Below are 20,940 nucleotides of genomic sequence, written 5' to 3' on the forward strand. Positions count from 1 at the left end.
AAACATACAAGCACAACCACCCATTACATCGACTGACTCTGTTCGATTGGGTTTCGAAGGAACTAAAGACCGTAAAACAACATGGTGCAGCGAGAGTGTGATATTTCCTATAAACACTATAGCCGCCCTAAGGAACCCATCTCCTCCGAAGAAATACAAAAAACGCCAAAAGGATATTGTCTAATTCGATCCACTCCGTACGTCCACTTTTCCTATCACCTGTCCTTCAACAACGCCTGTTCCGTCTGTCTACCTGCGGGCTCCGTAGTGCGGAGGAGGGGTATATTGCAGGTCGTCCGGCGCCTTAGTCATGGCCGTCGTTACGTATGCGGTCAATCATTACGGTGCTTAATTCTCGCCCTTGGAGATCTGGACCACCTGGTCCTCCTCGATGACAGCGTTGTACTCGGCACTCCAGGCCGAGACCGTCTCGAGGATCTTCTGCGGTGCCTTAGCTGCGAAGCCCCTATGTTAAGGATCACCTAGTCAGCCTATCCATTCACTATTAAAAGAATACGTTTCGCCCCATGACGTAATGCAGACAAAATAAAAGATATAGGTAAGAAAAACATGGAGCGAAATGAGGGCGTACTTGATAAGCTGGTACTCGTGGGTGATCACACCACCCGCCTTTCGGATATCATCCTTTGCGCGGTTGACGATGTCGTCGGTGGTTCCGCTCGGGAAACTGACAATAACAGATTTCTGTATGTCGACGGCGGCAACACCGGCGGCGACAGCAAGTGCTGCGGCGATGGTAGAGAAGAAACGCATGTTTGTTGGATGAGAGAGTAGGTACTTTTGGATTTGGCGGTAATGTGGCTTGCAGATGGTAGAATAAGTATAGCCAATAGTAGGTGATGCGATAATGGGACAAAGAGCTGTAAACCAAGACCGGCCAAGAAAGAAGAGAAAGCCTAGACTATTTGTAAAAGCTTGATTCTCGAAGATTGAAAGATTAAAGTTAAAATGTCAGTGATGGTGGAACTTAGCAGTTTGACATGCGTGTCGATCTTATGAATGGACCTTCCGCCTGAACGAGCTGGGGGAAAGAGCTGGGAGCAGCCTGGGGTCCCGGTGTAGCCCGCGCTGGCCTACGGAATAGAGTGGGGCACCTTAAGCTCTCGCCTTTTGGGGACTTCCTGGATAGGCAGGTGATGGGGCTTGTTCACCACGATGGGCCAATCAAAATGAGGCCAAAGACTTCACAATTAATGCCGTGCCACACGACAAGAGCGTCGCAGCCACCTTCAAAAAGGCAGTTCGGAAATTCGCATCAGACATGAGTTAAACATGTGACTTTGTTATTCAAGCAATACTATCGCACAGATCGCATAGATCGCACAGATTAGCAACACAACATTGAATCCACAAATATCACGCAAGATGAGCCGACTTTTGAGTCTTTGAAGTTTCTCTATGAAAATTTATCTTTGTTATCCTGGATGACAACGATTGATCATCCATACGATCGTGTTGTCTTGTAAGGTTTTACTCTTAGTCCAAAATGAAACTCTCGGACACAGTCACGTCTAAACTTACTTGGTATCCCTCTCTATGGCACTAGGTGTCTTGCTTCATGTAATCCAACGATAAAATTGACGTTATCGTACTCCAAGATGGTTTCGATTAGATTGCAGATTTGCCTGGTCTCAAGGTCGTTGGTGAGGCCGCAGCTTGAGATGTTTCTGTACTCTGATATCGATGGCACCACTACTATAAGACAAAGTAAAACGGAAAGAATCGCCACTTGTTGAGACAGTCTAGGTTCCCTCTTCGTTCTACTCAGCTGTCTCTACCTAACCTTACTAACATTAAAGACAAGTTCGGTGCGAGACTTAAACGGTAGTCTAGGCCTAGAACAAGAAGACGATTGTTACTCAACGTACCAAGAGCACTCGAGATATTTCATAACTCTAAGACATAAGCTCTTACGAATTCGTATCGGGTAGTCTTGTTCCTTTTCGTGGGTGATCCGTCTCTCGGTGGCGTAAAGGAGCCCACGAACAAACCAAAGATGGTCGGATCATATTTTTCGGGGGACGTCGTTCAGCAATTCGGATTACCAGCGTAGATGTCGCAATGCTAAAGATCAACATAAGGTAACATTCTCAAGGCCGGAAAACCTGGACGCTTTGGACAACTTTTCCAATCCCTTTTCTAGCAAGTATAGAGAATGTAGAATGCATGTGTTCACTAATAGAATGACTCTAAGTAGGACGTGTCGTCTGATACTACGCACCGCATAAACATTTTACCCCCTTTCAAACAAGGACTACTTTATTTGTTCAAGACATGATAACTTCAAAGTCATTAAATTAGAACTGCGAAGACTTTTATACTTATCCTACATCTATCAATTCCTACCGTTATCAGATAAAGCTAAACTGAGTCAAATCGTCCTAGGTAGCTGCTGGCTGACAAGCTGATATTTGTGCATATTTTCACTTGTAAACCAATTTGGAGCCGTATACTAGGAGATATCACAAGGAAGATCTCACATGGGTGGTAGGCCAATAATAATATAAATATACCTAGAACTTATTTGAATAAAGTAGATACTAGGCACAAAGGGGGCTTACCTGGAGTTTAGACAGTACCGGAGATCCTTGATCGAACAAGACTATTGCTATGTAGGCTACAAGCAACACGACCCTAGGATATTCGCGAAATTCGCTGTAGCCTAACATGCAGACGATTCTCGTATAATTCATAACCTACGTGTAGTTATATGTAGTTAAGTAAGAGCTGAGCTTGTTGCTAAAATTACAAAGCAAGGAGAGAGCATACTATTGTACCTAGCATTCTATTCTAGCTAGAGTGGACTACCATTTTGGCTACTAAAATAGCGAGGGGCACCATGCTAAAGATTGTGAGTTAAAAAGGTATATAGCGAGGGCAACAGAGCTATAGTACGGGCCCAAGTGCATTATTATATTAAATACTATAGATGGGCCTCAGGACTTTAACATTGGCACATGACGACGAGAACGGGAATAGTGAGTATCCCGACGGACACCTCAAAACAGATGTGCCGGACACAAGTTTATACGGACAGGGTATTAAACCAAAACATACGTTTAGTTATCTATAGATATATGCACTCGTTAATTCTCTTATAGTTAGACATGATTACATGCTCGCTATTCAGCTATCAAGACAGATAGGCTATCAAAAGCCAATCACTAGCCAATAGAGACGGTTTAGTGTATTATATGACACAATTGGATCACACCATATGCAACTCGAATGTCACCATGCAAGACCTTAGCCTTAAGCCTCATCAAGTTAATCAATCTACAACATCCTCATATTTAAAGCAACGGTTTGTATCTCGAGACACGCGCAGAAACATGTGTACACCAACCAACGTTATCCGTCCGCCATGGATGCTACAAAGGAGGCTCAGTCTACTACCCATAGTCGACCCGTCCCCAAGACGGTGACCGAGAAATACGCAGATGTTACCCTGCGCTTGATCGAAGACCATGGGGATGAGTTTGGGCCCCTGACTCCCGAAAAGGAAAAGGCGTTGCAGCGGAAACTATACCGCAATATTATGATTCTGATATCCGCTATCAACATCATCTTATTTGTAAGTCGCTTGCCCCTATGCCAGGCACCAGGAGGCTCATCTTCTCGTTTGCTTTAGATCGACAAGTCTACGCTGGGATATGCTGCCATTCTGGGCCTTTTCGAAGAGACTGGAATCACAAAAGATGAATACAATAACTTGAATACCTTTTTCTACGTCGGTATGTGTATATTCCGCAGGGACGTCATCCCGATATTGTGACCTAATTCTCGCAGGGTATCTTGCCGCCCAGTGGCCTGGACACTATCTTCTACAGAAGCTTCCATTTGGCAGATTTGTCGCCTCGATTATATTTCTCTGGGCTGTCGTCATTCTCCTTCACTGCGTAGCTACCAAGTACGCTGGGCTTGTTGTCCTCCGCCTTGCCCTCGGCGCCGTTGAAGCAGTTATTGTGCCCGCCATGGAAATTACCATTGGCATGTTCTTTAACCGTGAGGAACAAGCTTTTCTGCAACCAATATTTTGGGTCACTTGTCAGGGGGCTCCCATCGTGGCTGGATTTATATCCTACGGTCTGCTGTGGAGCAAGAGCTCTGTGCTGCCTTGGAAGCTATTTATGATAACCACAGGCGGTTTGACCCTCTTACTCGCCATCTGGACCTGGTTCTGTTATCCCAACAATCCAGCCGAGGCCCGGTTCCTCACCTTAGAAGAGAAAGTCCAAGTTATACAACGGGTACACGGCTCTAGTCAGAGTTCCATCGAACAGAAGCAGTTTAAGAAAGCCCAACTTATCGAGACTTTAAAGGATCCCGTCTCGTGGCTATTCGCGCTCCAAGCATTCACGTTGATGTACTCAAATAATCTCACATACGGCCAGCAGAATCTCCTGACCACCTCTCTCGGCGTCTCCAGCCTCGGCTCTACGTTAGTTGCAGTAGCAGGCGGCGGCTTCGGGGTGGTTCTTTGTATCGTCGCCGCTGTAGCACTCAAATGGCATCCGCGAAACTTTGCGGTCCACAGCTTGATCTGGTGCATTCCCGCCGTGGCAGGCGGAATTGGCATGGTGGCTATCCCGTGGGATCGGAAACTGGCATTATTGACATGTCTGCTGCTCGCAGGACATACGTACGGTATCACGTACATCATCGCGCTCGGCTGGACAACATCGTCGGCAGCGGGCTACACCAAGAAGCTAACACGGAACGTCATGTTCATGATCGGCTACAGCGTCGGTAACCTCGTGTCGCCGCAGATATGGGTCCCCGTCGCGGCGCCCCGATACTACGGCGCTTGGATTTCCATGATTGTCGTTAGTTGGGTCGGCACGCCGGCCATCCTATTCATCATCCACTTCATTCTGGCGCGCAGGAATGCAGAGCGGGAAAGATGGATCGCGGAGTTTAGCGAGGAGGAAAGGGAAGCCGGTCGTGTTGAGCAATACGATGAGGATGGGCAGGTGGTTACGAAAAAGGTGGACATTGCTATGCTGGATTTGACGGATATGGAGAACAAGTTCTTCATATACCCGTTATAGTTTCGATTTTCAGGGGCGTCAAACCTGGACTGCCACACAGCGTGTTCTTATCTACAAGAACACAATTTTAAATCGAAGTACATACCCGAATAGAATTTAGTCCATGTCACTTGCAAATGCACGTTCTAGGAGTCGTGCTTTTGCCGCCGCTGGAATAGTATCAACCACGGGTTTAAGGCACGAAACTCTAGATGTCCGAACGTTCGTCTCGGCTGCCACCTCCGGTCATTTTACGTATCACTGCTCTAAGTATATATCTCTGTGCAGCTTCAGAGTTACTGGACCGATCTTGTAGCAAGAATGGAAGTGGATATGTCTACCTAAGGTACCTGGACAAGTCAGCCAAGACTCATGGCCGAGGGGATTTGAGCAGCAACGTTTGCAGTTCCATTGTAGATATAATCGTTGTCTTGTGGCTATAGATGCGATTGAAAACTGTGTGAGGTCATTCACCTTGTTAATATATTTACCTTCTAAAAAAAACTCCCAGCTGTCTTCATGATGCAAAAGTTTCTTCGTGGAACCGTCACAGGAGAGGAGCGCAATAATAGACAAAGACGAGCAGAGATCCCTAGGATGCACAGGATAACTCCAGAAGACAGAACAATATAAGTCCCAAGGTGTAGATAGTTGATTAAATCGTAAAAAGAAGTTTGTAGTAAAAATTTAATGATTTTCACGGCTTATGGACGCAAGGTAATTGGGTGGGTGCAACGAACGACGCTATAAGTGGTAATACGGTTGCCAACTTCCATCCAGAAAACATTCTCATGTTTCTCATGTCTTCCAAAAAGCTCCATGGCGCAGCGGAAGCGCGCCGGGCTCATAACCCGGAGGTCCTCCGATCGAAACGGAGTGGAGCTAGACATTGATTTTTTCTTTTTCTTCCTTTTTTCCTTTTTTCCTTTTTTCCTTTTTTTCTTGTGAAAATTTTCACTTCTTATGCTAAGTCCATGATACTACATTGACCCTTGTCTAGGATGGATTTTAGTTTAGGTAGCTTCGTCGGAGTAGCTACCTACTGAGCTTACAAGACTGTTTAAATGAACGACAACATTTCTTTATATTTATAATTGACTCTTTTTTTTTAGTTACTTAGTCTAAATATTATAGATTCAGTAATGTGATTAAGTTGCCCTAAACAATTGTAGTAATTTAAATATATGCCTATACCCTACACTAGACCTCGGGCGCACCCTTCCTACATACTAGCTTAAGCACTGCAATATAATTGCGAGCACGGCGGATATACCTCGTCAGAAAGTTGCAAGTAAAATATAGATTCTAGGACGAAATAACTACGAATGATGGTGAACTGCCGAGAAATTTATCGAGACATTTTACGCCGAGATCCTAATTGGCTACATCAAATTATCCGTTTAAGGAGGCAGATTGCTACAGAGGAGCCATGCCTTTACACAGATACGATGTATTAAGGACGATGATCTGAAGGCTTGCTATCGGATTACTATGTCCCTCGATGTAGTTCTGTAAGTACCTAGGTAGATATATTAGGGGTCTGCCTCGATCTAGACAAACAATCCGAAGCTCGTCCTATGTGCAGCTGCTAGGAAACGATACTCCTATCTAAGTTCGCGATCGCCGTTGGTGGCGGCAGCTGGGGTTTTGTATTAATGCGTTTTCTTATGTAGTTTCTAGTTTTGTGCTAGGGAGAATAGAGGACACGGGCTAATGCCAGAATACTAACATAGATGGTGATACTAATATGTCCTAGATTCACACCTCGTAGATGGAGTAGCATAGCCAGGCGTATTTCTAGGAGCTGTCAATGTCACGGCTTGGGGGTTCAACTACCAGAACAATACCGAAGCGGGCGAATACTATTTCCTGAGATTGCTAGGTCCTAATAGCAATAACTTGGCGACCGGGAAGCCGCTGAATCCGGGTGGATTTACTGGATATATCAAGATCACAGCAACTTGAATATGTATCTAGGAGACAGATAGGCTGATGTTTTGATCGGGCCTGCGTAGTCAATTAAACGGATTCCCCTTAGTCTGAAAACATCGGGTCGAGTAGGGAGAAGAAAAAGCGTATCAAAGGCATAAACGGAATCAAGAAATTGCAATGATCTATTTAGTTTAGTCTATAGTCAAGCCGTACCGCCAAAACATTAATCCCAGAGCCAAGAGATCGCACGCGTCCAGCTTCCCGACTTCTCCTCGGGTTCATCTGGATACTGATCTGCCTGTAAAATCGCATCATCGAGCGGTATGCTCTTCAGCGACGCAACCCTGGTTTTCTTGACGTATTTGTATATCAGATACGCACAAAGCACGAGCGGCATGTCCCTGAGTAACTGTTAGCATACGTAGACCTACCAGTGTTATAAATATCATAGAAGTATCAAGGGATAATACGTACAAGTAGGCCGAGATGAAGCCGCTAGCGTCCCAATTTCCTGCTGTGAAGACCTCAAAGCCGCCTGTCAACAGTATGATAATACACATGATGAGAGCGAGGATCGAGGTGTAATCTATATGGGCGGTCAGCATACTACTCATCCACTATCCTCGAATACACAAAACTCACAAGACCACCAGTTATGCCACGGCAGCCGCGAAACCGGGATACCTTGCTTCGCCACGGCCAACTTAAGTCGAATGTGGTTAATTAAGATCGTGATCCACGACACTAGAATGCTGGCTGCCGTCAGGTCGACGAGGTACCAGAACACAGTCAGCGCGCTCGAGTCCAGGCTCAGGAAGCTGAGAAACATGAACGCGGTGTAGAACAGCACGCAGGCGTAAGGGGTGCCCCAGGATGTAGTGCGAAGGAACACGCGAGGAGCTTGTCCCTTCAGAGCTAAGGCGTACAGCACACGCGTACCGGATAGCAGGGTCTGGTTCGAAGACGACCAAGCTGACGTAATAACTATGGCGTTGACGACACTGGGAATGGCGCTGATGCCGGCGGCTGAAACTGCAATAACGAACGGGCTCTGAGCGGCGGTGCCTAAGGAATCGTTGAGTCGGTCATCGTCGCTGGCTACCAGTAAACCAACTACGAAGATGGCCAACATATAGAATAGCAGCACACGGATGAACACACGCTACACCCAAAAATAATTAGCTGCTATATTGGCTCTACTTTTGATAATCTAAATACCTTGCAAGCGCGCGGGATAGCTCTCGCCGGATTCCTTAGTTCAGCCGCAGGCATGGCAATGGACTCGACGCCTGCGAAGGAGAAAACGGCGCTGGCTAGGACGCTCCAAAACCCAAGGAAACGACCCAAGTTTCCGGAGGCGATATATTCAACGAACGGGCCCGGGTCGCGCCAGTACTTGAAGCCGGTGGCTGGAATTCCGGGGATACCACCGGCAGCAACGATGATATCGAAAATGATGAGGAAGACGATGAGCAAGACCTTGAGCAGGGCGAACACGAACTCGACCTCGCCGAAGACGCGCACGAAGGAGATGCCCACGACGAAGGTCAGTACGATGAAGCTCATGATGTAGGCCGCCGGGTGCACATCCTCGGTCCAGAAGGTGAACAGCACACAGATGGCTGTAAGCTCGCTCGGGATCGACAGCGCTGCGCCGTATACCAGGTTCCAACCCACGGCAAACCCGAGCGCCGGATCTACAAGGAATTCGGCGTGTCGAACGAAGGAACCCGTCACAGGCAGGAGGGCGGCCACCTCGCCCAGTGCAAAAGTCACGGCGCACACGATAAGTCCGACGATAGCGTAACCAAGCAGAGCCCCGAGCGGGCCAGCCGTCTGTATAGCACCTCCGAGGCCCAAGAAGAGTCCAGTACCAATAGCGCCGGCGATAGCTATCATGGAAAGATGTCGCTGTCCAAGACCACGCGACAGCGAGCGGGCCTCGGTAGCAGTGACCAAGTCTGCGTCGTGGTCATCGCGGTAGGCATCGAGGACATCCTCGTGCACAATCCCATTTTCGAAGCCCATATCTGAAGCTGAAGCTGAAGACGACCTCTGGACTCGACGCGACTCAGCGAGAAGCGGCTCGGTGCTCATGGCAAACGAAGAGGAAGAAGACGGTCACAATATAATCGAACGAGCAAACGAATAAACGAATAAACGAAACGGTAAAGGATTTCCCAAGGGTCCCAAACCCCCAACACCGACCGATTGAAACTTCAGATGGCACAGGGTTTGCGAGAAAGGGGGTTAGCGCCGAGGGGACGTATGTATGTATGTACGGCTTCTCCGATAAAAAACAAGATCGGCAGAGACAAACTATGTACGTCCGTGTGCGTGCATTATTGCGCCATACCGGGCCGTCATGTAACCATTTCGAAAAAGCTGATGCCAGACTCCAGAGACACCGCAGCTTACAATTTCTATATGTACCTAAGATACATGGGACGTTGGTTTGATATGGGGAACAGTGCTAATAAGAAGAATATATAAGCTTAGGACTCCGGCTATCAGATCCACTCGTGGGGGAATTAGCAAGGGGTAGAACGAATTAGATGGCGGAATTGTAGTTGACGTGATCCACCGTGTTTGCTAAGGAAAGATTCAGATAGGTACTACATGTATGTATTTATTTCTAGGTTAAGGTTGTATTGCGCATGTACATTACATACACGGGATGTATAGCATTGAGGAAGCAACTAAAAATAAAGTGCAATTGCTGCGAGGTGATTAATTGAAAGTTTGCATTAGATAAGTTGTGAACCGACATACGGGAAGGATGGCGGTCAACTAATTATATCTAGGTCACTTAACCCAGGTCCTTATCTTCCAGAGTAACCGTCAGGATCCAAATCCTCCACGATAAGTATTGAAAGGCATCAAACCGAGCTTAGTGTTGAACGAATCGAATTGTTTGTTGTAAGTAAGTTGATTAATTCATTATAGTGAAAGCTGCGGGATTTCGAAGTCTTGTACAAACCTTCTTATGATTTCCCATCGCCTGTGTTCAAGTTTTCCTCGGAAAATATTGTTTGTGTCCGTTTTGATGGTACATGTTGATAATCGATAAGTGTTGACGAGGACCATATTGGGAGACCACAAACAGAGTTCTACCTCGTCGTTGGGTCCGGGGGTAACATTAACTAATCCCTACACAACTCCAAGCCCGTTGATGAGATTTGCTCGTCCAGTCGGATTGATTAAATACAGTCTGCTTTTGTCAAAAAGGAACCCATATAATATATAACTATGTCCTCGGGTATTAGCGAGATATAAGTGCACTATTCCTAGAGTGCTATCTTTCGAGTCTCTTCAAAATCTTAATTTGACGTAGGTGGAGGTGCAGCATGAGTCACGCCGGCGACACCTAAGGATATAAGAAAGCATTCCTCACAGGACTAAGAACAGGGCCTATTGCTCTTTAATTATTATTATCAAGACAAGATTGCAATTATATTATCTTCGCTACCTATGCAACCCCGACGTTGATACCCTCAATATCTCATAATGATTCATACTGGCTCATATCTTGGCGAATACGAAAAAAAACCCATATCATCCCATCATTTCCCCTAAACTCTATATACTAGTAGCTAAGTGGGACTGCCCCTTGGAAAGTGTAGCTATACTCATTATGAATCACTCTCACTCATAATGAGCAATTCCCACTCATCGTGAACCATTCTTACTTATCCATGAGCCACACTCGCTCATCATGAACAACTTTAACTCATCTCCGCTCACCATGAACCCATTCTTACTTATAATGAAGCACTTTCTCTCATCGTGAATAACTACTACTCATATCCCATCAATAGTGATGCATCCATCGTAAAGTTTTCGTAGGAGGATAAATAAACGCAATAGCAATACCATCTTGTATATAGAACTTTAGCTAGAATATGAATATAATTCAACCTTCAATGAAGCCTATGCTCTACAATTAAGATTATATGTGGTATGCTAGAATCTATATCCTTCCCTAGGTACCTATTCCCTATTCCAAGATGACAATCACGTTCCCTCAACCGACACTATTCTGCAGTCATTCTACGGGACAAAAAAGATTTCACATGGGGAAAAGAACGAGTCGACATCGTCTGAGAAAAGCACAACTTCCAATTTATTATTAACGCTATCTAAAAACTTCGAAGACACATAATATTGTCCAACTATTTGCTAACTTTTCTCACCCTTCCCAGAGTTCAGCTGTAGCATGCTTCGCAAAGTTGCCGCCTCCGCCTCCTGACGAGCGAGGCGAAGTCGCAACTCATCCCGCTCCTCCTTGACGCTCCGAAGTTCCGTCTCCAGCTCGCTGATGCGGTCGATCCGCTTCTGCCGATACTTGCGAGCCGCGGCGTTGTTGCGCTTGCGCTTGAGAGCCGTGACTGCGTCTACGGGCGGCGATTGGCTCTGCGACTTGGCAGGTTGGCTTGGGCCGGAAGAAGACTCGGGCATTTCTAGCGGTGAGACAGAAGGGTTTTGGTTTTCAGCGTCTGATTGCGACGAGATATGAGAACCTATAGGTGGATTGAATAGAAGATCTGGACTGAGTTCACAGCTAGGTTGTGTGTCTGAAGCTGTTTAATTGTTAGTATGCGCATACGAGATAGAGCAGGATAGGCGTAGAGAGCCAACTGACCGTTCAGCTGTCCGTTGCACTCTTCATTTTGAAAAACGATAGAGTTCCCTGCCCCCTCGAAAAGGGGGAGGGACCACTCCGTACCATTTATACTGCCATTCTCTAAACCTAGGGACCAATTTCCAACTAGAGGCTCGATCGAGCCCTCCAATGACGGGAAGAAATCCGCCGGCCCTAAGGCGGAAATCTCCCAATCAAAGGAATTATGTTGGTTTGGAGAAAGGGACTCCCTGGCACGGCGGACAGTATCCGACGTAGGAGAGCCTGATGCATTGTGCTGCGATCCAGGTAATTGCTGCCATGACGATATGTTAAAATAACCTCGTCTCGGATCTAAAGAGATTTTATATACGCCGTCCTTCGAGCGAACGGCGGAGCGTAGTCCCAATCAAAATGGGAATAAAAGAAGATGAAGTTGGAGAGGGGAAATTCACTCGGGGTATTCCTGGATTCCGGCTCTTTTAAGTAAAGTACATACAGAAGTACAGATCTCATCCTACAATGAGATCAAATAGTGGTCTGTGCATAGAAATACTGCAGACTGCAGTAATATAAGTCTTGGCTTGTCTTAGTCAGGGGCTAAAAGAATCGACACCCCCGTATCCTATCCGTATCTGCACAATTGCACAGCCACCAAGCCTCAACCTAGTATGTACATAGTATAAAGATTCAATTCCAATGGCAGGATATTGCGGTTATCGAGGCGGTCAATTAAGTCAGCACACCCCCACTAACTTCCCCACTAACTTATGCTTCACATGCTTCATTACTTTCCTATGTATTACATATATAGCTTCAATGCTTATCGACACCAACTCCTCCATATACTACGACTACGGCCCGCCATGATAAACGCAGTTCTAGTCTTTAACGGCCAGGGCCAACCCAGGCTGACCAAGTTCTATACTCAGCTAGTATGCCATGCCCTCTTACCTACTTACAATCCTACCGAGAAACCCCGATCCCCTCCGGGCATAATCGATCGACCCTAACACTAACAATCTTACCCGCAGGAAACTAGCATCCAGCAGCGCCTCATCTCCGAGATCTTCACTCTGGTTTCGAACCGCCCCGACGGAGCATGCAATTTCCTCCCTCTGCCCCCTCTGCTCGCCGCATCCGGCACCTCGCAATCTGCTTCCGAGCCTCACAACGACGTCCCCTCGCTCGTGACCTACCGCCACTATGCCACCCTCTACTTCATCATCATATCCACGTCGACCGAGTCCCCGCTAGCCCTGCTCGACCTGATCCAGGTGTACGTCGAGTCGCTGGACAAGCTGTTCGAGAACGTCTGCGAGCTCGATCTGATCTTCAACTTCGAGACCCTCCACGCGGCCCTGAGCGAGATGATCGTAGGCGGCGTCGTCATCGAGACGAACTTGGACCGCATAGTGGCCGGCGTGCGAGCACAAGGCACCATCGCAAAGCGACCGGTCAACGAGTCTAGAGGCACGGGACTGGGCGCCGGGCTGGGCGTGGGAGGACATTTCGTATGGCCCGGCAGGTGATTCCCGTACAATACGTATGCATAGACACGGTGTCTGGAGTTTTGCAGGTTTACGGATTGGGACAAGCATTTTATCAGAGAAGCATCGTCTTTTAATAGTAGAATATCCCGACTTTATACGGGGTGAAAATGACACATCGAGTGGGTATTCCTAACCACCATCCCCAAACTCCAACCATGCTATGTGAGGTTCGTAATATATAGAGGTGATATGTTTTACTTGGAATTCGCAATGACTGCTATATCGGGAGTTCGTCTTTCGTCTCTCTGCTCGGGAGAAAATGCGCCGAGCACACTCCAGAACCTGTTTCTGAACTAGATGTACCAGTTAGATCATATAGTAGCAGAGTTGGTGCCAAGTAATCGACATACCCCTTGGAGCGGCTGGTTCTCCGTTTGCCAGTCCATAAACAAGACAGAATAAATCAGGACAACTACAGTAGAAATGTAATGTTAATCTGGGTCCTCATATGTAAGTCTGAATGCAGCTATTAGACTTACAAGTCACGCTGAACAGCTGCGTCAATCGAACAAGCTTATCCCACCGAGGCCGCGCAGTCGCAAGCTTTACCCTCCGCTTGTAGCGCCGTTCGAACCGGAATTGTTCCTTTTGGGAGAGCTTGGAGAAATCTGGCGGCCAGATCTTCTTGGGTTTGTATGGACTGCTATAAGCCTCTACCAAGGGCGTCGCTGTCGCATTCCTCAGTCTAGAAGGTAGAGGCCCCCCAGCCATCCTTCGTACTAGAGTTGCGAACATTGTGGGTTGATGTTCTTCTGCTTCGACGACTGTTTTTGATATGCGCCGCAACGAAGTTCGAATCTCTTAACCGGGGCTTATTTTCTGAAGTGTGGCTTTGTTAAAAACCAAGTACACAGCCCCTCGACCTAGGAAATCATTAGCCACAATTCATTTACCCCCCATAACTGAATGTTACCCTTCTTGCTTTGAGATGGTAAAATAGATTATGAATTCTGGATTTATTTTACATTCTAAGTTCCTATAAGTTAGAATGGCTATTCTAAGGAGAGCCACCAAGAAAAACGTAAGGCTTTAGTTCTCTATAATCTCAATAATTGAAATGTACGGAATACTATGCACTTAACTATGACACTACCGATTGCATAATCAATTATCACCGAGTAAAATCTTTGGCCTCGCTTTCCATACTCGGCTAAACCCATATCATACCTAGGTAGAATATCAATAACGATGCCCACCGACTGGTGAAAGCATATGTATTCAGATAAAGCTGAGAGCTGGCTTGAAACCATTATATAGTATAGGTCGTATATCCGCCATACCTTATTACAGCTCCTGAGTAAGCCCCTATTTGCCAATGACTAATTCAACGCTGGCTTGCTTGAACGCAATATGATTTCCGAAGCACTGATCCTACGTACGCCCCTGGTATCTCATGCAGGCCGGTCCATATTTTATTCCTCCGGATGGTTTCGTTAACTTTTGGCACCCTGCCGTTGCCCCTATTCCACTCCATTACGCTTGCCATTGCCATTAGGATTATGGTCCGAATTCGTAATAATATCGAATAGCGATTAGTACGTTCGTTCCCAGGAGGTCCACCAAACTCCGACGTTGGCCGCCACGACGAGGTCCAGCATCTTGAGGCCTTCGTCAAACACAATCAACTTCCCCATCTTGGCTCTCTTTCCTCTGTTACCGCCGCCTGCTTTCTCTCTGCCTAGACTCATGTCGAGGTGCCAATCTCCGTCTTCGTCATGCTCGAGGCCGTGGAAAACCTTGTTGAATTGGCTTTGCAGCTGATCCCTAGTCCTGACACTTCCTTCGGTAGATCGCTTCTCGGCAAACAACTCGCTGCTAGGTAAATTGAACCTTAGTTCGCTGATTGGCTGCCCTCTGGTCTTGTGGCTTCTGTTCCCCGACTCGTGCCCGTCTACAAGAGGGTTGAAAACGCCGCCGCCATATGTGGGTAGGATATGATTACACGCGAGACTCCGTCCAGCATTTCCGGTTACGAATTCGCAGCGGCCACCCCACGGGCTGTAGAATACGTAGCCACGTGGCTTGAGGCCCGGTGCGGGTTGAGTAATTACAGGGGCATCGCCGCCATCAAAGTCTCCGCCAAACGACGCAATAGACCCCTGGCTACTGTGACGACCGTGTTGAGTCTGAATGGTAGGTAAACCCATTCGTTCTTCTTCTGAGCGACTGCGATGATGATTGAACTTTTCACGCAAGTTAGTGGCGAAGGATTTCGAGTATGCCATCATGACTTGACGTTCAAAGGTATTCGAGGCCGTGTTATGTCCAAGAAACTCGGACCGCTGTAGCCGCGATCCTGACGATGCGCTCCCAGGGCGTATATCAAGGCTAGATCTTATATCTGTTGGTGGGTGGGTGGGCATGCCACGAAACTTAGCATAGCCGGACGTCTCTAAGTGTATGCTGATCGAAGGAGATGGTTGGTGATACTTGTCATCGCTGATGAGCTCTGGGTTCTCCAGTTGAAATGATGCTACCTTCCCAACGTTCCATTGTTGCCCCGAACTCGGGTCTCTTCTTATGAGAGTTAATGAAAACGGAGTGAAAGACCTAGTGGGCGATTTGGGTGACGGTGATCGACCGTTACCATATGGAGAAGCATACTGATCGGAAAGTCGTTGTAATGTTGGCTGCTCGCTAGGTCGTGTTGGTAGCGGAGGAGGTTGATCAACATTTAAACCAGTTTGATAATCGGGAAATTGATTATAGACCGGCACAGGCGGTAGACTTTTCTCGTAAGAGTCTAAATTACCTTGTCTTGGCCCTAGAGGTTTCCGCTGAATGGGACTCGTCGGTGTTGCGAATTGATATGGTGGGGGCCGCTCGGATAAAGGAGCGGATGAACCAGGTTGTTGGACTGCGGTTCGGAGCGGAAGCTGCACCGAGCCGGCACCGGTCTGGTTCTCCTTTCCGGATGGAGGTAACTGCACGTTTTCATCTACTCGCGACGAGGCAAGACTTGAGGACCCCGGTACGGGTTTCCTATGAATCTGATTACACGACCTTGAGCTCTCCCCGCTCGTTCTAGGAGACGATGAAGGCTTGGGCTGGCCGGGAGGAGATATGAGGGCCTCGTCCTCGGGGGTATTCAGATGAACATAGTAAAATGAGTTGGCTACATCTTCTGCTGTAACGTTCTTAACCTGTGGCTTCAAGGTTGAGAGAATGATGTCTGGGCTGGATGTTAGAACAGAACTATAAGATTAATTCGAATTTTGTGCTATCTAGGCCTACCCCTCGTGCCGGGTACTCTCGAAATATACAGAGTGATCGGATTTTGCCTTTCTTCGGTTGGCTTTTTCGGATACTGAGGCGGATTGGCAGCTAAATAATTAAGCGAGGCCAGCGAACGTGCCTCGATTTGCTCTTCCATAGTTGATAGGGTGTGTGGTTCGGCGAACCGCTGAGGTGTATGTATGCGAATAAATGGACTAATATAAGAATTTACGCCTGCAGACGTAAATTATCCTGTTACGGTGAGGGCAATTGACAGGGATGAATAAAGTGAAGGTGCCTCTCCGGGAGGTGGAAATAATGCTCTGAAATGCTGCGAGAGCCCAGTGTAGTGAAGTTTATTTGATCGAGCCACCTCGTGTCGAGGAGTCTTGCGTAGAGTTTGTCTGTCGACTCAAGGTTCAACCATGGGGTTGGGTTGAATCTAAATATAAATATAAATAGAAACTCGGTGGAGAGGCTGAGATATGTAGGTATTGTTATGTACTTGTATCGCAGTACATATTTATACGATCCGATTATCCGAGGTGACAAGAATTATACTTATGAAGGTCGTCGGGTGGTGGAGGCAAGCATAAACCGATGCGTCAGCGTTGGGGCTGAGTTGCTTGAGTTTGGCTGAGTTTTTTGTCAAGTTCAAGTTCAAAATGATCCGAAACGTTCTTGGTATTGACTTTCGTGATGCTTTCTGGTTTTCTGGCTTTTCTTTCGCTCTTGCCTTCTTTACGCTGCGTGGCTGCTTAAATCAGGCACCGTCCAACCAGCTGGGACCCCACCAGCTGCCCACTAACAAAAGCGCTTAGCAAACACCTCCATTGCTGCATATACGCGTAATATATGGTATATGTGATAGCCTATTAATGGGTATCCTAGCTGCTCAGCTGTCACTTCGTCTTCCAATTGTCGCACATGTACAATGACGACTTAATCATTGCCACGAGCTGCCACGAGCTGCCAACACATCCAATTAACATACATATATGTCATCATCCTCTAGCCACGTGCTTTTATGTACAATCATGCAGAGTCCTAGAGATAAACCAAAAAAAATATTGGCATTAATAGTGAGAAAATAGTCTGTCTAGCCGCTTAGCCCCAAGAAAAGGGGCCGCCGGACCTGCGGGGTTTCTTCTCATCTCAAGTCTATCTCGAGGTCTTAAACAACCTGATACTACCTTTCGTACGATTTGTACGATGTGGTTACATAATTCACAGCAATAAAATTAATTCCTACTACGGACGAGCCTATTATAGAGTCTGAAAGAGGAATATTAGTGGGACGTCTCCGTGGAATATTATAGGCCTCAAGAACGTCTGAATAGCCTCATATACGACGAAGGTAGAATTTGCAGAATACAAGCTATACGATTTCCAAGCAGCTCTAACGAATAAACAAGCTAGAAATACTAAAAATACATATAGTCTAAGTTACTAGTAGAAACTTCAATACCTAATAATAACTCACCATATTGACTAAATAATCTCCAGGCTACAATATCCCGCATAAGCCAGCGTCGTGTTTGCTCAACCAGGCAGCAAATTTAACATGACATGTGATGGTCCTTTTCGCCTAGGCTTCTGTTTAAACAAGACAGATCAACAAAATACGCTCTACAACATGTCTCTATATGATCATCACATATGCTCACTCGTGCTTATCCAATAAAACGTAATGCTATTCTGCGTTTCTACCTACGCAAAAAAAGCTTATTTCCAAAAAACGTATACTTCATAGATTCATATCATCCAGGTTCATAAAGTCCACCCCGGTCCAGTTTATCCAATGTGCCCAAGCCTAGGAATCACCGATAGCCAAGAGGGGGCGGGGGGGGAAGAAAGCCTAGCCTTCAGAGTGGTCAAGCTTGTTCTTCTCTGTAAGCGACAACGTTGGCGTACCGGCACGGCGTAGCTGCTTCTCGAACCGGACGGTCGCCAACGCGGACGGCGAGTCTTTGAACATGAGGTCAATCTCCTCCAGGCTGCGTCCCATGGTCTCGGGGAATAGGAAGTAGACCGAGACGGGCACGCAGGCGGCGACGACGGCAAATACGATGTAGTACTGCCAGCCGATGCTGTAGATGGCGACGGGGGTGACCATGGCGACTAGGAAGTTCCTATATCCGACATGTCAGTATATATCATCCGATCGACTTGGCACGCATGAGGGCCAAGAGGACAAGAACCATGGAAGGACTTACCAGGCCCAATGGTTGGCTGTCGAGATCGAGCTCATGGCCATGCGCAGCCGGAGTGGGGCGACTTCGGTGCAGTACAAGAAATTGGCGCCAAGGAAACCGATGGGGACGAACATGTTGTACAGATAAATAAAGCAGCCTGCGGCGATCTGCGAGGCTCTGTTGGACGTGGGGAACGATGTTGCAACCGCGAGTGCTATCATGCAGCACGACACTTCAACAACAACAAGTCAGCAATCGCCTCTCTTACCGAGAAATTTGGGGGACGAGACATGTCGTAGAAGCAATGACTCCTAAGGTAGGTTAAAAAGGGAGAAGAGAACGTACTGCCAGCGCCGCTAACCATGAAAACAGCGCGTCGCCCGAAGCGATCGATAGCCACGAAGGCCAAAAACGACGACAAGAACTTCCAAGTCAAGGCACCGGCAGAAAGGATGCGAGACATCTCGCTGCTTAAGCCAAGGTTCTCTTGAAAGAGGATCGGCGCGTATACGCTGATAAGATTGCTTCCACTGCGCGAATTTCTGTTAGCTTCTTTCTATCACGTTGCCGGCTCGCGGTCTTTGGGAGGTGAATATGCTACGTACGACATCTGCTGGTAAAACTGCAAGAGGATACACAGCCCAAATCGGTACGCTAGCTTGTCTTCGCCCATCTTGAATATTTGGCTTAGCTTAGCGCCGCCGTCGGCCGAGAGCTCGAGAGAAAGTTCAATACCCTCAATCTCGGCACTGACCTCAGACGCATCCTGCGGAAGGCCCCGGAGGATGGCGAGATTCTCGCGGGCCAGCTCGCTCTTGTTCGTCATGAGGAGCCAGCGGGGCGACTCTGGGAACATATAAATAGAGCATATAAGGACTAGCGAAAAGACGCAGGCAATGGCGATGGGTGGGCGCCAGGTGACGGGTCCGGTTTTCAATTCAAAGAAGCCCAGGTTAATCCAGGACTCGAGGACATAACCGAGGCAGATGAAGAGACCATCCAGCACGACGTGGCGACCACGATTCTTCGCACCAGCAGTTTCGCTCTGCCATACGGGGACGAGGGAGCTTAGCTGTCCGACGCCGAGACCTACGATAACTCTACCGACGATGAATTGCGGTAGTCCAAAGGAAGACGCCTCGAGGATCTCACCGATTAAGGTGCACAGACCAGCGAAGAAGATAACATTGCGGCGGCCAAACCGATCACCCGTGTACGAACACGAGAGCGCACCAAAGAGGGCACCAATAACGAAGACAGCTACGACGAAACCCTGCAGCGTCGATTTCTCGCTCTTCTCGGAACCGACGGCGTGGACAGTGTCGATTTCAGGGAACGTTTTAACCCAATCGTTCTGGGTGATCAGACCGCCAATACCGGCCTGATTGTACCCAAACAAGATGAAGGACGGAGCGACGATAAGAGCCGTCTGCAATCTGCTTAGGAGGTGGCCTTGAAGGCCGAAGTATTTAGAAGAGGTCATATTTCTAAGATCATATCATAGGGACGGGATAGAAGGGAGAGGGAGAGGGAGAGGGAGAAGGGAGAGGAGGAGGAAGAGGAGGAAGGGGATGAAGAGGAGAAGAAGGTAAAGGTTAAAAAAAAAGGTAGCGGTAAAGGTAAAGGTAAGGGCAAAGGCAAAGGCAAAGGCAAAGGCAAAGGTAAAAGTAAAAAAGCTAACGCCACTAACTACTACTACTATACTATCTATATGTATGTCCATATGTTGGCTCTATTGCGGGAATCGGAGTCGGAGATCTAAAGAACGAACCACCAAGGAAAGGTATTGATTCGGAGATACCTGTTATACACCAACTACTTATTCGTAATCAGACTCACTCAGCCACTCGTTTCCCTTCCCCCAACGTTCGGCTTCTCGTTGATTGCGGAGCCCCATGGGACCGAAAGAGCGAGACAAAAGGAAGGGTTCCAATGGTCGGAGGTAGGTAATTCTGGGGCCACTGAAGAAAGAGGCCCAGAGGGTCATTGAAAAAAAAAAAAAGCACAGATGATCTAAACTTTTTGAGGGGGATGGTGGATTCTAAGACGCGACAGCATGACATGGCGCATCTCATATTACGCATCTCGTTGGTAAGATATTGTGATTGTCTCTTATCCATGACTGGACATGAGACTTCTTCTCTCCATCTTGCTATAGTAGTGTAGGTATCCTGGGTATAGGTAGTGTAGGTGGTATTAGTGAGGTAGGTATGTACCTAGGTACCTACATAGGAGGTAATATATGTGCAGGAGGGACCCCAGCAGTTCGTATTATCGCCGTTGATGCGGGTACAACGGTTACGGCATACTACATATGTAGAAGCCGCGACTATAACTTTAGTTCGCGGCTTTCGCTCGGTCTAGTGGATAGT

The 20,940-nt window shown here is 47.3% G+C and overlaps 8 protein-coding genes and 1 non-coding gene across 9 annotated transcripts; 3 read left to right on the forward strand and 6 right to left on the reverse strand.

The window, feature by feature from the left end:
* Window positions 1-348: 348 nt before the first annotated feature.
* On the reverse strand, window positions 349-774 carry F4817DRAFT_312097 (uncharacterized protein; the record flags this gene model as incomplete). Its single annotated transcript, XM_049300088.1, has 2 exons — window positions 349-466; window positions 593-774. 2 exons carry the CDS (start codon window positions 772-774, stop codon window positions 349-351), a joined length of 300 nt encoding a protein of 99 aa, XP_049163002.1.
* Window positions 775-3,286: 2,512 nt separating this feature from the next.
* Window positions 3,287-5,308, forward strand: F4817DRAFT_325664 (putative allantoate permease of the major facilitator superfamily). The gene is made up of 3 exons (XM_049301795.1): window positions 3,287-3,595; window positions 3,653-3,755; window positions 3,811-5,308. The coding sequence occupies exons 1-3, from the start codon at window positions 3,386-3,388 to the stop codon at window positions 5,070-5,072; spliced, it is 1,575 nt and encodes a 524-aa protein (XP_049163003.1). The 5' UTR covers window positions 3,287-3,385; the 3' UTR covers window positions 5,073-5,308.
* A 556-nt stretch (window positions 5,309-5,864) lies between these two features.
* F4817DRAFT_t17 lies at window positions 5,865-5,936 on the forward strand. Its single transcript has one exon. It is a non-coding gene; the product is annotated as a tRNA-Met (tRNA).
* Window positions 5,937-7,129: 1,193 nt separating this feature from the next.
* F4817DRAFT_325666 (dicarboxylic amino acid permease) lies at window positions 7,130-9,449 on the reverse strand. The gene is made up of 4 exons (XM_049301796.1): window positions 8,202-9,449; window positions 7,626-8,145; window positions 7,458-7,569; window positions 7,130-7,384 (listed from the first exon to the last, which is right to left on the reverse strand). Exons 1-4 carry the CDS (start codon window positions 9,078-9,080, stop codon window positions 7,207-7,209), a joined length of 1,689 nt encoding a protein of 562 aa, XP_049163004.1. The 5' UTR covers window positions 9,081-9,449; the 3' UTR covers window positions 7,130-7,206.
* Window positions 9,450-11,082: 1,633 nt separating this feature from the next.
* Window positions 11,083-12,116, reverse strand: F4817DRAFT_325668 (uncharacterized protein). Its single transcript, XM_049301797.1, has 2 exons — window positions 11,626-12,116; window positions 11,083-11,563 (listed from the first exon to the last, which is right to left on the reverse strand). Exon 2 carries the CDS (start codon window positions 11,439-11,441, stop codon window positions 11,163-11,165), a length of 279 nt encoding a protein of 92 aa, XP_049163005.1. The 5' UTR covers window positions 11,442-11,563; window positions 11,626-12,116; the 3' UTR covers window positions 11,083-11,162.
* Window positions 12,117-12,389: 273 nt separating this feature from the next.
* Window positions 12,390-13,219, forward strand: F4817DRAFT_325669 (Adaptor protein complex sigma subunit). The gene is made up of 2 exons (XM_049301798.1): window positions 12,390-12,539; window positions 12,639-13,219. The coding sequence occupies exons 1-2, from the start codon at window positions 12,402-12,404 to the stop codon at window positions 13,134-13,136; spliced, it is 636 nt and encodes a 211-aa protein (XP_049163006.1). The 5' UTR covers window positions 12,390-12,401; the 3' UTR covers window positions 13,137-13,219.
* F4817DRAFT_180314 (uncharacterized protein) lies at window positions 13,214-14,099 on the reverse strand. The gene is made up of 4 exons (XM_049298338.1): window positions 14,071-14,099; window positions 13,637-14,020; window positions 13,508-13,569; window positions 13,214-13,450 (listed from the first exon to the last, which is right to left on the reverse strand). The coding sequence occupies exons 2-4, from the start codon at window positions 13,890-13,892 to the stop codon at window positions 13,352-13,354; spliced, it is 417 nt and encodes a 138-aa protein (XP_049163007.1). The 5' UTR covers window positions 13,893-14,020; window positions 14,071-14,099; the 3' UTR covers window positions 13,214-13,351.
* Window positions 14,100-14,184: 85 nt separating this feature from the next.
* Window positions 14,185-17,134, reverse strand: F4817DRAFT_325674 (uncharacterized protein). Its single transcript, XM_049301799.1, has 2 exons — window positions 16,392-17,134; window positions 14,185-16,329 (listed from the first exon to the last, which is right to left on the reverse strand). The coding sequence occupies exons 1-2, from the start codon at window positions 16,528-16,530 to the stop codon at window positions 14,690-14,692; spliced, it is 1,779 nt and encodes a 592-aa protein (XP_049163008.1). The 5' UTR covers window positions 16,531-17,134; the 3' UTR covers window positions 14,185-14,689.
* A 710-nt stretch (window positions 17,135-17,844) lies between these two features.
* Window positions 17,845-20,227, reverse strand: F4817DRAFT_180381 (putative sugar transporter). The gene is made up of 4 exons (XM_049298339.1): window positions 19,174-20,227; window positions 18,914-19,098; window positions 18,590-18,800; window positions 17,845-18,505 (listed from the first exon to the last, which is right to left on the reverse strand). Exons 1-4 carry the CDS (start codon window positions 20,049-20,051, stop codon window positions 18,232-18,234), a joined length of 1,548 nt encoding a protein of 515 aa, XP_049163009.1. The 5' UTR covers window positions 20,052-20,227; the 3' UTR covers window positions 17,845-18,231.
* Between the last annotated feature and the right edge of the window lie 713 nt (window positions 20,228-20,940).

Source organism: Daldinia loculata, assembly GCF_022478755.1.
Source record: "Daldinia loculata strain CBS 113971 unplaced genomic scaffold F4817scaffold_4, whole genome shotgun sequence".
Taxonomy (NCBI): Eukaryota; Fungi; Ascomycota; class Sordariomycetes; order Xylariales; family Hypoxylaceae; genus Daldinia; species Daldinia loculata.